The sequence below is a fragment of the Danio rerio genome, chromosome 11 (genome assembly GCF_049306965.1).
Source record: "Danio rerio strain Tuebingen ecotype United States chromosome 11, GRCz12tu, whole genome shotgun sequence".
NCBI classification, from domain to species: domain Eukaryota; kingdom Metazoa; phylum Chordata; class Actinopteri; order Cypriniformes; family Danionidae; genus Danio; species Danio rerio.
In genome coordinates this window covers 20894543-20913405 of record NC_133186.1, presented here as the reverse complement: position 1 = coordinate 20913405, position 18863 = coordinate 20894543, and the positions used below count along the sequence as shown (strand labels likewise).

The 18863-nt window shown below is 34.9% G+C and overlaps 1 protein-coding gene across 5 annotated transcripts; it reads left to right on the top strand.

Annotated features, from left to right (window-relative positions):
* The first annotated feature begins 1128 nt into the window (after window positions 1-1128).
* On the top strand, window positions 1129-18001 carry phtf1 (putative homeodomain transcription factor 1). 5 transcript variants are annotated; one of them, XM_073916032.1, is made up of 17 exons: window positions 1129-1435; window positions 1664-1755; window positions 1800-1892; window positions 1986-2055; window positions 3860-4018; window positions 4204-4384; window positions 5756-5879; window positions 5964-6149; window positions 6229-6489; window positions 7180-7308; window positions 8937-9197; window positions 9879-10010; window positions 10873-10959; window positions 14172-14327; window positions 16617-16712; window positions 16796-16921; window positions 17168-17878. In XM_073916032.1, the coding sequence occupies exons 2-17, from the start codon at window positions 1726-1728 to the stop codon at window positions 17186-17188; spliced, it is 2112 nt and encodes a 703-aa protein (XP_073772133.1). In that variant the 5' UTR covers window positions 1129-1435; window positions 1664-1725; the 3' UTR covers window positions 17189-17878.
* Window positions 18002-18863: the final 862 nt, after the last annotated feature.

Sequence of the window (18863 nt, the reverse complement as noted above, 5' to 3'; positions counted from 1 at the left end):
CTAATATCTTTACTTTAAAGTAGACTTTTTATACACAAGTTGAAACACAGCAAAATTGTAAAATTAACTTCTCCTACTGGTCTCTTTCCCACAAAGATTTAAAATAACACAGAGAATAATGAACATCGCTGTTAAAATGCAGAATCACTACAGAAAAACACAAAACTACGAACAAATTCAGTTCCTACCTTAAGCCCAGCTGTCCATACAGACATAGGTATTGCCTACTGCAGCTTTTTTACATGGTTAGGCTGTTTGACACTAACAATGTTAACAAGGATATCTGCATGAAAACAATTTTAACGATTTGAGCACAAATGGGTTAATGTTCTACTTTGAATGAATATAAATTTATATTATCGATTAAATATGAAAAAGGTCCAGCAGAGTAAAAGTCTTTATTAAATCTTCCTATATAACCCGGTATGTTTGTCATCTATAAATGAAATCAGTGTCATTAATTATTCCCTGATCCATACACATTTGTTTGGTTCTTTTTTCTATTTGAATGAATTAAGAGTGTTCTGCCGCCACCTACCGGGTGTTTTTAACTTGATATTTGTGGAAATTTTAATTAATCAATCAATCAAATCAAAATCAATTTTAACTAATCAATTAAACTGCTGTCTCCTCAATGTTATTTTTGCTATTGTAAACACAAGGTAAATACAATTCCACTTTCAAACGACACTTGTAGGTCCATCACTGCCCTGCACATACATTAAAAAAACAATATGATTTTGTTTCATTAGGAAAAATCATGTGCAATATTGTTATTCTATTCAATTTAATTTTAATAAAATGTTTTATGTTAATAAATGTAAAATACTCTTATAGATAAAAACGCCAGAGATCTGACCAGTGAATAGAATGTAAAGAATATGAATGTTTGTGAATAAGCTGTCCACAACAACCACAACCAAAGAACAATGCATTTTTTTTTTTTGGATTTTGTTCTTTTTTGCCTTTTTGTTGCATGGTTTATTAAATTATCTTTTTATTGTTGTCTGTTTTATATTTATTTGTTGTTTGTTTTGTTAAATATTCCACACTTTTACCGCAGTTTATTTTGTACGCCATGTACTTCCGCCATTTGCGGCTGCTGTGTCGTAATCTCTTGCTTCACACACTTGTCGTCTCTGCCAGCAGCAGCAGCGTCGTTGATGAGAGTGGGAACTTTAACAATCACTTCTCTTTTACAACATCTTATTTCAACGGCCGACCTGATCGAGCCGAATTAAAGATTTTCTGGTTTGACGTCAAATAAAGACAGCTCACAACTTTAGACGGCTGTTTGTACATCTTCCAGAGCTGTTGATGATGTAGCGTCAGATAGTTTTGGTGAAGGGGGGCGAGGTTTGTTTCAGCTTCAGCAGAAAATGTTGACAAAACTCCTCACGCACTTCTGAGGAAACTACAGTTTATTGAGCTTCAGGTAAGTTTAATATTATATTACGTCACGAGACCTAAAACTACAGCAACTTTATCAATAACTGTCGTGTGCTGTCTAGGTAGGCGGCGTTCTAGTTTTTGAAACACGCCCGCTCGCTGTATTTGTTCTTGATGAGTCGCTTCCTATTATGTGTACAGCATACTGCTTGCAGGCGTTTTCTTTTTAATGTCAACGATAATGACATACACTTGAATGTCTTGCTCTTTCGAGGAATGGAATTTCCAGTGAACCACACTGCTGTCTGAGATGAGCTGAGCTAATGTATTTCAAATATGGCAGGAATAGCATGGTATCAGAAAAAAGTGAGTGTGTCTATACCTGTCAGGTAAACAGAGGTTGTTTTTAGAAAGGAGTTAAAATGTCTGTCGTGTTCTTGTCAAAGATTGGAGCTTATGATCAACAGATTTGGGAAAAATCACTGGAACAGACTGAGTTTAAGGTAATTTGTTTTTGAAATATAGATGTATTTGTTGTTGTTGCTATTGTGTAAAATGTGTGCAATCAGATTTGTGAAACTCTTCCGTTTGAACAGGGCTTTGGAAACAAACTTAAAAAGACTGGCCATATTAAGCCAGATCTCATTGATGTCGATCTAGTAAGAGGTGAGTTGCCATACAGGTTTAGCTCCTAAATCTGTTGTCATTGCTTAGAAATAAAGGTGCAAAAGCGTCCATACTGGTGTGTTATTAGTGTACATATTGGCACCTAAATGTACAAAAATGAACTGATCCAGATCCTATGACCGCTTTTGTACCTTTATTTTTGTGAGTGTATACTTGATACAGGCTGTAAACCAGGTCAGATTCAATAGAAACTGTCAAATAAATACTGTAGATGACAACCATTTTTTTAATATTCAATGTGTTATTTTATTCTTATTCAGAATTGTGCAAGTATTACAATCATAAAACTAACCATAATCAAATGTAATGTGTGTAACACCATGTTACTAACATTTTTTTAAAGAAATCTTTTCATTCAGCTAAAATTCAATAAACTTATCAAAAGTGACACTTAAGACATTTATAATTTTGCAAAATTTTTGTTTAAAAATCAATGCTCTGATTTTTTTTGTGTGTATGTATCAATCAATGTACAGAAATATTAAGCAGCACTAATGTTTTCAACATTTATAATAAAAATATTTTCGAGTATCAAATTTTACAGTTATGAAATAAAACGGAAATATATATTACTGTATATATGGTTAAGAAATTTAAACATTTACCAATTCCAAACATTTGCTTGTAATGAACATTTAAAAATGATATTGTATAGGTTAAGGAAACCTAACCTATTAAGCTTGATAAATGTTTGTATTTTACTTTGTTTGTTTTGTAATAAAATTAGTCGTTGTTATATAGTACGATGCTCTTCTAGACAGTAAAACTAGTGTCTTTACAGCAGTGTTTCTTTCAAATAATTAAAAAGAATCTCTTTCACAGTTTAGCAACATTTTTTGACAAATGATAACTAAAATAATGACAAATATTACCTTTTTTACTGAAGAGTTGGGAAAATACAGGATGTGCATCTGCTTGTTTTATCAGTGCATTAGCTCCTAAAGTGAAAGAACTGTATGAATCTGCTGCTGTCAGTGTCATTAAAATGAATCAAATGATAAAAGGAAAAGAGAAGTTCAGTCTGATTACAGACTTCAGTGTTTGTAATAATGATTCTTCTCTTACATTCATAAATATGTCCAATTTAAAGTAGCAATTAATAGTGGAGATCTTAAGTTTACTCAAATGGTTCCAAAGCTTCATGAGTTTCTTTGTTTTGTTGAACACAATACAAGGTAAAGTCTGCGTAAGATACAGCTGCTAATACGCACATCAATCTAGCATCATTTTTGTAACACTGTATAACTATAAATAATATTTTTACAGTACTGTGACAGTTGGGTTCAGGGTGGGGTAGGTGTTAATAAAATACAAGTTAATAAACACCATAAATAATACTCAGTACAACTACTGTTTTTACGTGTGATGATTGGGTTTAGGGTTGGGATAGGGGTAAACATTAATAAAAATACAGTAAATGGGAAATGTAATAAATAATATAAATTATTCTCGTTAACTTCTGGCCGCAACCATATCTGATCCGGTTTCAACAACCACAAAATACGATATTTTGAAAATCGTTAAAAAACCAGTAACCATTGACTTTTTTAGTAGGAAAAACAAATAGTATGGTAATCGGTGATTACAGGATTCCGAAAGAAGCTCAAACAAGTTTGTGACAAGTAAAGTATATGACAGAAATTTCAGTTTTGGGTGAAATAACCCTTTTAAAGCGATTCAGGTGACCAAAGTGTGCCAAAAACTACATCATAAGACAGTATGTCATAATATTAAAACTAAAACAGAATTTAATGTCAAAATTAACACTGCTCTATAATTGCAGGTTCCACATTTAGCAAAGCTAAGCCAGAAAGCCCTTGGACGGCTCTGACTCGTAAAGGCTTGGTTCGAGTCCTTTTCTTTCCTTTCTTTTTTCAATGGTGGATCCAAGTCACGTCTAAATGCATCTCCACCCTCATTTTGGTTCTCTACGTGCTTCAAGGTATGCGGTTTTTCTTCTCTTCTGGCAAACCAGTATTGTGGAAGACGTGTGCTTTCAAGTTATTTGGTTAACCATTCTTTGAATTTTTAAGATTTTGTTGAGAGATAAGACATGGTTTAGGGAAAAAATTATAATCAAATCTGCGTCATCATGTTGACCTCTTCATGGATTTGTGTCGTTTGCAGTGGCAGGAGCTGTGCTGTATTTTGAGGTACCAGCAGCCTGTGCTAGTGAAGTTGTTGGTCCATTGTGTCTAATGCTGTTGTTGGGAACAGTGCATTGCCAAATAGTATCCACGGAATCCTCCAGAAGCCCAGACATCAGCCCTGTCCACAGCCGGACAGCCAGCCCTATTCGCAGGAAAAGGTTAAGCTTCTGCTGCGTCAGATTTGTGAGATCTCATAAGGGACTGAGTGTTTGTTTTTTTTCCCCTCATCAGATGGCCAATGCATCTAATGTTCTGCAAAGCTGGCAGCTTAATCAGCAGTGCCAGTGTGCAGCTGACACTAATGGGTCAATGACAAATAAGAGACTCCATAGTGAAGAGAAGGAAAAACGTAGATAAAAGGGCATGTTCTATATTTATACAGATTAACTCTTTGTTTTAGAGTCATGTTGTTTAGGAAAATTTAATTTAATGTTTCATTTTTGGGAGTTTAATAAACCTGAGTTAATAATAATAATCATTTGTTATATTTAGCTTTATTTTGATTATCCTAATATATTTAACTGATAAAAAGACCATAAATACATTTATATTACAGAAATGTTATTTCATAAAATAATTCAGCTTTTTTATACTTTGTGTTCAAAGTATCATGAAAAATAAAATTTACTTTTTCCCATGAAAATATAAAGTAGAACAAAATATTTCCATTATTAGCCGAATTTCCACCATCAGGCATTACATTATATGTATATACACATAGGCCTATGTATTTCCATTTATTATATTTGTTTACTCGCCGACTTACTGTTGGCATTGTAGATCGAGTGGTCTTGCCACAAACAGAGGGATGACCCAGCGCACCGTCCATAATATAAAACCCACAAAAATTCTCCAGTAATAACTCCTTTTAAAACATTTTATAACAACCGTGGCCCAAGGCCCTATCTGGCCCAAGAAGTGACTGTGGAAATGCAACTGGCCCTGGCTTACCCTGACTCACTCGCTTTAGGCATGACAGTGGAAGCGCAGCTATTAATACTCTGAACCCTTTTTAATGACTCAACTTTTAAAAAATGTAATGATCATAATAGATTATAAAGTATTGATATAGATATTAAGGTATTGGGTAAAAATATTTTACAATATTACAGTTTTTTTGTTTATGTTTGGTCAAATAAATTCAGCTTTTTAAAAACAGAATTAGTTTCCAAACTTTTGACTGGTTGTATATAAATATGATTTAGCTGTAATATATGGAGAATATTGAAATATCTCAAATTTTTACTGACATTTAAATACAAATACCCAGTATAAATTTGATTTATTCCAGTTATTACTTTTTGTGATATTTAGTTTTTTTGTGATTTCAGGACTTTTGATTCTAAAAATAGTTATAATTTAGAAGACTCATCGAATGGATGGATTACATTTCAATTAAAAAATGATCTGGTCAAAAACGTTTATTGTTATTATTATATATTACAAAACAGTTAGGTCCTGTCTTCTGATTGATCAAAACTTTTTATGTTTCCTGTTTATACATTTTGTTGTTGTTTTTTTATTCACAGACAGAGGAAGAGTAGAAAAGCCAAGAGGTCTGGGGATGAAGGAAGTCGAGTAGCAGGGATAGTAGAACTCAAACCCTGGCAACTTGAAGACAACCATCGGCTCTACAGATCAGAGAAGACTCTGGTAAAACGCTTTCCAAAAAATCTGTTCTTTCAAGACTCTTAATCATTCATGTTTATGTTGATGGAGATTGTGTGGGCTTTACAGAACTCCCTGAGGAGGCCTCCATATGGGGCATCTGAAGATCTGTCCAGTGAAGAAGAAGAAGAAGAAGCAGAAGAAGCAGAACTACAAAAAGAGAGGCTCTTTTCATCAGCGCCTCCCAAATATGCCAGCGCGCTGAGAAACAGACTTCACAACGTTCCCAAGAACAATGTACAACCCCAGGCTCAGGTGGATATCTGACTGAATCCAAGAGAGATGTGTGTAGGAGAGTTCAGGATATTCATTAGCATTTTGTGATCTGATACAGGGAGAGAGCAATGGCATGCCAACAGAAATCCCAGGGCTGCCACGTGAAGTTGAGCATCTACGGCCTTCAGAGGGATCGCATCCTGCTTCTGATACAGATGATATGTTGTGGGAGGAGCTTTTACAAGATTCTGACTCCGCCTCCACAGGAAGTAGTGAGATTGGGGAGGACGAGCCTCACAGTCAAAGCCACTCCCTTCCTGTGCCCACTATTGCTTTAACAAGTGATGAGGATGAGGATGAGAATGAGGCCTTACCGCAGGTGGGAAGCAATTTTGCTGGAAAAAATATTTTAAGTTGTGGTTTTATATGCACTTAATGTTTGTTTGTTTTTTTAAGTTTAGAAAAAGCTCATTGTATCTCCTCCATTAGAATTAAGATTAATATATAAAAAGTTTTGCTGTCAGTGTTCATTGTGCATTTGATTGTGCAGGTAAAAAATGGCATAGGTGGGTTGACAAATTTGGGCAGTTTTGAAACATTTTATATACAACTTATATAATAAAACATAACTGTGTGCTCCTACTGACTGATTGATTCACCTGCAACAGGAGGTGAGGGAAAGTTACATCAAAATCTGACTCCCTGGACAAATCTGACTCCCCTTCGCACACGCGCGCATCACACAGTGCCTGCAGTTAAACTCACAGCGGTTTTTCATGACCGTTTTATCGATCTTATTTTCCCCCAATTGACAGCAAGAACAAACTTCAAACAAAATACAAACAAGAATTTTACTCTCTTGACATTTTTTTATTTTCTTGTGGCCTTGAATTATTTAACTTGATGACCCCCAGCTTTTATTTTCAATATTTCAATATCCTCATTATTAAATTCACTTAACCGTTTAAAGTGTCAAAAACAAAATGGGCCTTAATTTCTTTAGTAACTGTGGTTAAAAATAATTCAAATAACACTTTGAATTAAACAAATTATTTCTTTCTCTCTTCAGCACCAGTTTTCATGGCTGCAAGCTTGTCACCCATCCAAAGACCGTGTCAGTGCCATTATCTGGGAGCAAGGAGAGTGTAAGAAAGCTGACATGTCGGTGCTGGAGATCAGTGGTATCATTCTCACACGAGTAATGTCCTTTTTCAACCCTGTTTATCTCTACTTAATGCCTAGTTCACACTAGAGGATTTTAAGCCTGATTTGAGCCCGATTTGGAAGTTAACGAGCTCGCCGACAGATCGGGCTGTGATCGGGAAGAAATCTGCGGGTGCTCGGCGCTCGCCGCTCTTTCTTTCGTTCTGTGAACTACTGAGCAACGCATCAACGAGGCTCGCTGACGCGTCGCCGACACCTCGCAGACGGAAATCCAACATTCAGCATGCTAAATATTCCAGAGCAGTCGGCCGACTCAACCCCATGTGTGGTCAGATGTAGTGACGAGCTACAGCCAATGAGAGAGCATATCAACATGAGCTGAATGCCTGTGTGTTCAGGAGCTCAGCAGAAACATCTGTGATTGGTCAGAATGGGCATCGGTGCACTCGCTTCATTCTGCATTAGCACAGACATGAGAGTAGCCTATATTAACAGTGGAACTAGAATTCTGTAACTATTAGAAATACCATACTGCTCATTCTGACCGTTCTCATATAAAACGCCATATTGTCACAACATATTTACATTCAAAGCTATTATTGAGATATTAAAATTAAGCTTTGAATGTCTGGCATCATATTTAATGACACCATTACCCTAAAAATATAATATTTTTTTGGTAATACAGCCTATAAATATGTAGTTAAGATACTAAAACACTTAAAGGTCTTGGCTTTCATTTTCACTTTCAAACAGGAGCTATTTCAAAGCACAGAATATGCTGTTTTGAAAGATATCTGAAGTAAATTGATGTTTTTGCCATCAGAAAGTTTTGTTTATGTTAGCAGGAAGTTGCCAGGCAAGAAAATGCACACATATTTAAAGTCACAGCGAAAAGTATCAGACATGCATGTAGTAATTTTGACCAATATGGTAATTTAAGGCAGAAATGCTCAGTTCTTTACTGTTTTGTAATAAAAAAAATAACAATGTCAGAAAGAAATACACTAATAGTTAGAAAACGGCAGGGTGTTATAAATATGTTAGTTTTATTTCAAAGAGTTATAAAATTACAAAAATTAAAAACTCTCTGTGTATCTATCCACTGGAACCTTGCAGATGAGTGATTAATCAGCTAATAAATCAGCTGATTTGACTATGTTTTTAAATGCTTTCTCCAAAGCTTGAAAAGCTGTCAGTGATGTAATCAGCACACAAGCAGCCAATAGTGTTCAGCGTTTTTCTGACGACTCCTCCCTCAAATTTTCATTGGCTGTGGTTTGGTAGCTTGAATGAGCTGATGGGGAATGAGATGTTGTCAGATCATGTAGTGTGTGACCCCCCTCTTGTGGATCGTTCACGGAGTGTTGCGTAGTGTGAACACCAAAGAGATTAAAAGACACAAAGTCAAGTCATGTAGTGTGAACAGCAGAGCAATCTGCTGATGTTTAAAATCCTGTAGTGTGAACCAGGCTTTAGTGATTTAAATTTCTTGGAGAGACAAAAAGAACTGTTGACTTGTATTTAAATACAATGTAAACTCCTCTCTTTAAGCATTTGAATGGTGATTGCTTTGCAGTGGTATTTGCCTATGAGTCATGTCTTAAAGTAACAGGTGAGTGTTATTACGGTTAACTTACACTCAATGATTTCTGTTTTCAGGTAAAGGTGGTTGAACAGGGGATGGGTTATCTGATTTTCGGTGGTCTGGTCACTGCATCACTGGCTCTGCTGCCCTACTGCTTCAGACTGGCACAGAAACTGGATCTCAGTGCGATTTCCCTGGAGGATCTGCCAGCAGTGGCCATCGGGTCGCCTTGTGCCTTCTCCTATGCGTTTTTCATCATCGCCACTATGGAAAGAGTTTTCCTCTGTGGACTCTTCTTCTTCATGATGTGTGTCGCTGAGAGGACGTATAGACAGGTGAAAACAAAAATAAATCATCTTCAAATGTAATGTTTGTTTTGGTAGGTGCATTAATAATGATTTGGCTGATATGTTCATTTATTTTGATAGGTTATGTTCAGTTCTATGCACTAATTCTTTGTTTAATATGGTTTAGACAAGGTTTAAAATTGAAGCCCACCGTTGTGTGTGAAAACTGACCGAGGATGTGTAATATATCAACACACTAACCAATTTGACAGGGTTATGATTCATAAATTATGTTTCTGGTTTGCATCTAGTTAATGGTCTACCAGGGCTTCGGGAGAGAATTAAGAGGCTGGATTTCCAAACCGTTCTCTTGAATTCTTCATATCTAAAAGTCTTGCGCAAAACACACCTCTTTATTAACAAACATTCCATTCCAGAATTGAATTTCAAGCATGTGTCCATACATTTTCCTTAAACTGGAATTATATATAACAAATGTGTAATCTACAATAAGCTGAATCTGTTGTTTATGCAAAATGTTTAAATGCAATAGTGAACATTTGATCCTGTCACATTTGTTTACCTTTAAGCTTAACTTTAACGTTAAGCTTAACTTTTTAAACCACTAACGGAGTCTTTGAGCCACTAACAATTAAAGACTTGACATTTCCCACCATTTTAAACTCAGACATTTTTTTTTTCTTAACATAAATGTAATGTCATCCACAGCGCCTTTTATTCGCAAAACTCTTCAGCCATCTTACATCTGCACGCAAAGCCAAAAAATCAGAGATTCCTCACTTTCGGCTCAAGAAAGTACAGAATATCAAGATGTGGCTTTCCCTTCGATCATTCCTGAAGGTATCACCTTACCACTACACTTTACATGTAGAGATACAGCACCATATATCAGTTATTGTCTGATAGTGGAGATTATATTTTATTTTTTATGTCTTTTGCTCAAAAATGTTGATTTATAAAAATGTAAATACTATTTTTATATTTATTTCTGTGTTGTAAAGCTCAAAATTCAGTCACATGATTCTTCAAAACTTATTCTAATATAATTTGGAGCTCAAGTAACATTTTATTTCAAATATCTCCATGTTTTTGTTTTGATTAGAAAATGTAGATTTTAAAAGATTTAAAAAATATATATATATATTTATTCATTGATAATTGTTGCATATGTACATTTTAATTTGGTAGTAATTAATTTAGTTAGTACATCCAAGTAAATTTGAACATTTTGCCATCATCTAATCTCTTTAATTCATTATTTTAATTTGATAGCATATAATTGTTAAATGTTTATACTGTACATTACACTACTGTGATACCTACATTTACTTGTAGCATTAAATGTTTTCATTTATGTAGGTTTATTTTTTTACACTTTTATAAAATAGTATCGAATTGTAATCTCAGCCACAGCTAGAACATTTTTGTCTTTGTTTTACCATCAAGTGCAATGGAAAAATGCTTTACAGTCTTTCCTATCAAAAAGCTATTTGGCTGTTGTTACAAGTGCAATGGAAAAATGCTTTACAGTCTTTCCTGTCTAAAAGCTATTTGGCTGTTGTTACAAGTTAAGCCTACTAGTTTAACTGGTATGTTGTTTTTTTGTCAGACATCTCTCTAGTCCTTTTATAATATATACCTAGGTTTCATTATATGAAAATACAGTATCAATTTAATCATTTCTTTGTTTTGTTTTTAACAGAGACGAGGCCCTCAGCGGTCTGTCGATGTCATTGTATCATCAATTTTCCTCTTGGCTTTGTCTATTGCCTTTATCATCTGTGCACAGGTTAGCTGTTTCTTCTACTAAACACTTTTTTTCTGGCACACCCTTTAGACATTTCTTTTCATGGTTTCTTCCTTCTGAAGAAAATCAATGCTATTTACATAAATGCTTTACCGTAAAGGGCATTCATTCTGAAGCACAGAAACACCCTCTATTTCTACAAATATACCACTAAGAGTCAGGAGAGCAGCTACATGTTGTTTCACGGCCAAACTTGTTTAAACTAATAGCAAAAATTGTCTTTTTCTGCTTGCCAAATCAACAACTTAGACCTGATTGTGAAAGCACTTTTTTAAAGCCTTTGCTTTATTAAGCACTAATATTCAGATTAGTCTGCTTTTTGAATTGTGGGAATTTTTTTTGCACTGATCTGCACCTTAAATAATAACAAAAATATTAAGTTATTATAGATACAACTTTGACCCGCCCATATAATCATTGATAGCATTGTCAGTGCATGGTCATATACAGTTCACTGATATATTCAGTCGGTGGTCTTAACCACTATAGATTAAAGAGATGCTTAAACAATGCTGAGCGAAGTCAAATCAAAACAGCAAGCGCAATCTTTCATGATCATCCATTTATTGATGCAGAGGTGTAAATCTTTTAGCGAAATTCACTATTTTATTTTAAACAACAGGTCATCTTTGAGAATTGTATGTGATAAAATGGCTCATCACAGGTTACTGTAGGTCAGAATTCAATCATTTTCCCTAAAAATTGTGAATCTTAAATAAACTTGCCTAATAAGTTAGATGTAACACACATACAGTTGAAGTCAGAATTATTAGCCTTCCTGAATTGTTAGCCCCCCCTGTTAATTTTTTCTGTTTAATAGAGGGAAGATTTCTTCAACTAATTTCTAAACATAATAGTTTTAACAACTAATTTCTAATAACTGATTTATTATATCTTTGACATGATGACAGTAAATACAGTTTTTCTTAGTTGCTTTGGTGCATTTCTCACAGCACCAGTGCATTTCTGCACAACAGTTAATGCATTTCTCAAAACAATTAGTACAAACTGCAAAACCTAGCTGATAACCTGCAAAAACTCGTCACATGCTCAAAATGGATAGCTCATTCCTCAAAAGCAAGTATTCATGTCAATCAAAGTGTCAGTATCATCAAAATCGAAAATTCCTGAAACCATTGTTTGTGAACAACATAGTCAAATGGCTTAGTCATGTTTTCATTATGACAGTTCACTCTCTACATTTTTTTCAATGCAAAAAGTTGCAAGACAGCACTATATACTATTTGCACAGCCATTTGAAAACTACAGTAAAGTTAGACATCAATGCATTTAGTGAGGCATCTGAGTACAAGACACTGAATATGTTTCACATGTTTACTGCATTCGCTCTTTACAATCCTAATTTATTCACAGCATTGTGCAAAAGAATACAGTAAATACATCCTTATTTACAACAAACATAAACTCCCTTTGGGTTGAACTGTGCACAACTGTAAACAATATTGTAGTACATGTTGGAACTGAACCTGCAACATACACAGGTCTGTAAATCATTCATCAAATTGTTCAATTTTGAAGACATTTTCAGGAAAATAAAGATTTTAATTTTTTTATCAAATTTGCTCAACCAATTTTAACAACTAGTTCAACATTTTTGAATGTAATGACTCAAGTAATGAAATGAGAACTATTAGTTTTATATGGAATGACTATTCAGCATTTACAAGTTGTTAATTTTGACTGACATGCCATAAGCAAATGATAATTTTATAAATAGCAGAGAGTTGTATGAAAGCAATTGATGCATGTCCAAAAGCATTTGCAATTTGTTGAAAGGAATGAGAAACTGCTACTAGGATGTGCAAAAATGACTAATTGCTTTGAGAAATGAATTAACTGTTGTGCAAATGTAAATAGTGTTGTGAGAAATGCACCAAAGGGACTGAGAAAAACTGTAATATTTTACTAGATATTTTTAAGACACTTCTATACAGCTTAAAGTGAAATTTAAATGCTTAACTAGGTTAATTAGGTTAACTAGGCAGGTTATGGTAATTAGGTAATTTATTGTACAACGATTGTTTGATCTGGAAAAAATATAGCTCAAAGAGGTACATAATTTTGACCTTAAAATGGTTTTGAAAAAATTAAAAACTGCTTTTATAGTAGCTGAGAAAAAACAAATAAGACTTTCTCCAGAAGAAAGAAATATTATCAGACATACTGTAAAATTTCCTTGCACTGATAAAAATTGTTTGGGAAACATTTAAAAAAAAAAAAAATTAAGGGGGGGGGGGGGGTGGCGGCTAATAATTCTGACTTTAACTGTTTATGCATCCATCCATCTATGTGTCCGTCCCTGCCTCCCTCCATCCCTCTAAAAAAAAAAAAAAAACTTGCTGGTTGAATAAAAGTGTGTGTGACAAATCATCGAAAAATCGACAGCCGATAGTTGGAGCCCAATGGATCCTTTTCACATTTCCAGGTTTCTCAGTAGCTGAAGTCGTCATAGTTAGGTAAACTTAGTGCGGTAAATGGGAGAGTACAACATATATATATATACATATACATACATACATACATATATATTCATATCTATATATAAATATCTATCTATCTAGGGTGGGCCATTTATATGGATACACCTTAATAAAATAGGAATGGTTGGTGATAGCAACGTCCTGTTAGTGGCACATTAGTATATGTGAGGGGGCTTGTAAATAACTCATGAAAGAATAAAGTTGCATTAAAACCAAGCACACCATTGTTTTTCTCGTGAAATTCCTAATAAGTTTATTAAGGTCTATCCATATAAATGGCCCACCCTGTATTTTTTCACAATCCCATTTGCTGAAATAATATAAGAAAAACTTCACGATGGTGTTATCAAGACTTTTAGAGAAAGAAAAAAAATTGTGTGAGACTGATAACGACATCAAATTTACTGTCCTCCCCCATAAACGCTGCATTACAAACACCTCGCATTAGCACTAATTCGTTGTTCGTAATTTGATGCTAAGATGATATAGTACATATGTACATACATTTAAAAAAATCTAAATATTAAAAACTTCTCTTGTGAAAAGAGTCCATTTGCTCATTGAGCAAACCTAGTGCCATAGCATCATCTTCAGAGGCGATTAAAGTATCTTCTAGTGTTAGGTTAAGCATCATAGTGCTGTTCTTGGTAAATGTATTCCCACTATACCGAAAACTGGTGTTGTGTTTTTCAGCTTCTGCACAGTCACCACACATTTCTGGATTCAGAGACCAACTGGGAGCTGGTGGTGTGGTGTGCAGCTCTCATGGTCTTCCTCCTCCGTCTCGCAACACTTGGAGCAGAGACCAACCGAAAATACAGCAATGCTTCTGTGCTTCTGACTGAACAGGTGAGATAAAACATCTCACAGAACAAAGAGGCAGTATTGTCCAAAAACAAGTGAACCATTCATATGCACACACAGAGCAGGCTCAAATAAATACTGAGCTGAGCCAAGCTGAGCAGTGAGTGTCATTTATACTTCCTGATAGTTAACATTTCTTTAGGTATTAACAGGTACATGTACTACCAGTGAATTGTTTTGTTAACATTCATTAATGAAAACAGAAGAAGTAACTTTACTTAACATTAGCTCAGGTTGTTTAGGCAGTATTAACGTTTTTTTATCTATATGATGTTAATAATATGTTGAAATGAACAATAATTAAGATTAATAAATGCTTTCAACATTGTTTTAGTTACTTTATGTTAACAGACATATTTAACTGATGTTAATTAATTTACATTTGTTAATTAACTAATGAATGGAGCTTTATTAGTTATTTTTGTATTGTTTAGATACTTTTGTCGTTTTTATTATTACCTGTAATTTGTTTTTATTTTATATATCATGTCTTTGTAATTTTGTAACTTTAATAGTTTTGTGAGAATGAAAGAACGAGAGAGAATGAAAACAACACTGACAGATTTAGTTTTAGAAACCACCTAAAGTTACAAATAATGGCAGATCTGGTCAGTGATCATATGGTGAATGTCAAGCCAGCATTTACATTTTTCGAAGAGTGGAGAAAAGACTTCCAGTGTTTGAAGTTCGCTGTGAAAATGACTAAAGCTTTTTAACAAAAAGCCGGTGGGACAGAGTTTTCAGGAAACAGTGTTTGCCATTGAATCTACACATTACAGCAAGAGATGTTCTAACTTAATTGTCACAATGCTGTCAGTTCACCATCATTAAAGAGCATGCATTCACTCAGATGAAACTTGTATTGCAGCTCATGAAAAGACCGTTATTGCTATTAAGATGACGTATGCAAGTAATAAGTTATATGTCAATATCATCTGTGGAATATCAGACAGCACCCGTGAGAACACAGCACAGTTATCTTATTCATGTCAAGCAGTGTGTGCAGGGCTGGTGTAAGCATGCAGATTTTTGTTTATTTGCTAGTTTTGATTGGAGTCGATTTAAAATGCAATAAATCTGCTCGTATAAAACGTGTAGTAACGTGCTCATAGTTTTTAGTGTTAAAAAATGACATGACAATATTAACGGTGCCATATACTGCATGAGTTTAATAAGCTAAACTGTTCTCTAATATCTACATAGTAGGTTTATGGCTTCGGTAAGTTCAAAAAATCTCCAGAAAATCAGAAAATTTCTGATTGACCATATATGGCTCGTGTCGTAAATATTAATAAGCTCCACTCTGACTTGCCATTCGTACAGACAGACGCACACACCCGCACAGAGCTTAATGTATACTGAACAAATATAAACCAAATTAGAATAATATTAACCTATTTTGCTAACCAGATCTTTTGTGGATAAAGTCTAAATTATAGGTAAACTTGACAAAAGAGAGTGATAGAGATGTATTGCTTTGTATTTTGAAGATACAGTGAAAGAAATGCAGCCAGGAATTAATATCATGCCTCTGCATGAACAGATGACAGTTGAGTTGAGTGATTTGACACGATTCAGCAGTCTAAACGTGTTTGTTGAAACATATGCATCAAATTTCACAATAAACAAGATAAATTAACAAGTGATGTAACTAAACATATCTTATGCCTCTTCAGATTGAAGACGAATAAATGTGTTAATCTTGCATTTTGCGTCCTGAGACGAGTTTGAAATGTGCCTCGTGCTGTTGTTGCCAAGTAACGAACAGTAAAAAATTTTGAGCTCAATTTTCAAAGTTTTCAAGTCCCACATACATAGTAAGTGAAATATACACTTAAAATAAATAAGGAAGGAAGCTTTTCACTGTTGTATCACTACAAAATCTTTGACTTATCAATTGCAGCCTGAGACGTGCATATTAATGATTTCAGAGCTTTTTTTTATCATCTCAGTAATCTCTCGATGACATAGCGTCTCGTCATAGTTTGTTTTGTCCTCTGATTGGCCTGTTCTTCACTGGGTTTTTACACTAGTGGAATTTTCATGATAACAAGAAAACAGTGTCTGAGGCGCACATTATGCTCATTTCCATATCCTTGTCTTTTATTTTTCTTTTATTATGTCTTGGTATACCCAAATTTTCATTCTAGGGCACCTTTAAATTTTTCTTTGCATTATTGATTTTATTTATATGCATAAATATCGTTAGCTGCCAGTTATCTGGAATAAAATACATTGTTTTACTTCTAATTAATTGCAACAACTCTGTTTCAGATCAACTTGTATCTTAAAATGGAGAAGAAACCCAACAAAAAGGATCAGTTGAACATAGTGAACAATGTGCTGAGGCTGGCCACCAAATTACTGAAAGTAAGACCAGTATAAAAACATCACTCTTTGGGGAAAAAAACAAAACACGTTTTCTCGTATTGACCGCGATTTGCTTGTTTCAGGAATTGGACACTCCATTTCGTCTGCTAGGCCTGACGGTGAACCCGCTCATCTACAATATCACACGAGTGCTCATCCTGTCTGCCGTTTCTGCTGCTGTCAGCGATTTATTAGGGTTCAACATCCGGGTGAGAGAAACATTTGCACTTTAACTACTGTGCTTATCTGCACCTGTATCCTGGGCCTGTTTTATTGTCCCGCTGAAATGCACCTTTATTGATCGTGATGATCTGTGTTTTTATGACACACTGCTTCCTGTTATCAGGACAGAGAGTTTTGCTCACTCTTTGTAGAGCATGACTTTTATCATAATGGTGTTTAACAGTCCTTCAACTAACCGCTTTAACAATATCCATCATGTGCTTTTTTAACAGCTCTGGAAGATCAAACCATGATGACTTTTACACTGCCAGCGTCTTAACACTGGGGGCCAGAGAGACTCTTAAAGCGACTAGATGACCAAGTAGTTGTCTTTTTAAAAAACTGTGCAAATCTACTGACCAAACGTATGCATTTTTTCTTTTGTACCCTGTACCTTTGGCTAGACTGAGCAAACCTGTGTTCAACTCTGCATTCTTGTTGAGTTTTCCTCTTATTCCTTGAGTCGTTTAAAAAAGCACAACAAAATTGTAATGGCTTTTCTTGATGCACTTGCTTACTGTAACAACTTAACAGTTATATTACAAGCAGTGGTCGCCGTTTCCCATAAATGTAGCCACTGCGAGTGTATTATGTGGTTTGGATTCAACCACTTAAAACAGAACCACTATGTGCCTTGTGAATAATTGCATATGACAGTACTTTTAGATAAGCTATTTATGAGATATGGATTTGTCAACTGCTGAATGGGGCAATTCAATTGAGATTTTTAAGAAAAGGGTACTGAAAATCTTGCACACTGAAGCTCTTGGAGGAGCACTTTCTACTGGCATTGTATAAAAATAAACCTTTCTCCAAGATTCTTCCTTAATCATCAATCCTTAAGCAAATATTTGAGGTTTGGGAGGTTGAATAAATGTGAATGTCGAATGTGATGGGTCTGGTGACCCTTCCTCCTGACTATTAAATATGCAGAAAAAGCAAAAGAGTTCTATTTATTTTTGTTTCGTTATTGTTAGTTTCTGTTTAGTTACAAGAAATGTAAATGTGTTGATTTGAGTTATTTTTAAGAAACTATTTTACGTTATAATAAAATACGTTAAACGAAATTAGAATTGCATAAAATGTTCGTTTAAAATGAACAAATCATAAAAGCTATAGTAATTATGAACGACTATCAGTTGGCTCACAAGATTAGACACAAACCGGGAGGAGACCCATGACTTTATAGTTTACTAAGTTAAAAAGCAAAGAAAAAAACAGTAATTTAAGGCCCTGCTATATTTGTTATTTGTAATTTCATATACACGTAACCACAATTGGGGGGCGTCACAGAGGTGCAGTGAGTAGCACGATCACCTCAAAGCAAGAAGATGGCTGGTTCGAACCCCGGCTGGGTCAGTTGGCATTTCTTTGTGGAGTTTGCACTTTCTCCTCATGTTCGCGTGGGTTTTCTCTGGGTGCTCCGGTTTCCCCCACAGTTCAAAGACAAGTGCTATAGGAGAATTGATTAAGCTAAATTGGCCGTAGCATATGTGTGTGAATGCAAGGGTGTATGGGTTGCAGCTGGAAGGGAATCTGCTGTGTAAAACATATGCTGAATAAGTTGGCGGTTCATCCCGCTGTGGTGACCCCTTAGAAAATAAAGTGATTAAGCCAAAAAGAAAATGAATGAAAGAATACCCACAATTTGTTACATCATCATAAAGATAATCATGTTTATATAAACACTATAAACTAGGAGGACTTCTCTCCTCCTCAGTCCCCGGGTCTGAATGCAGACACAGTGGATAGCAGTACAGCCCGTGTCTTGCCCTGTCTATTTCAAGCATTAGGCTTGCCAGTAATCTGTAGGTTTTTACACAGGCGAAAACAGCAGCACCGATAGGCGATGTGTCTTAAATTGTAACAAACTGGACTGATAAAAGAAAAGTCCTCCATTCTCCAATAATCATATAGCTCTCCAGACTC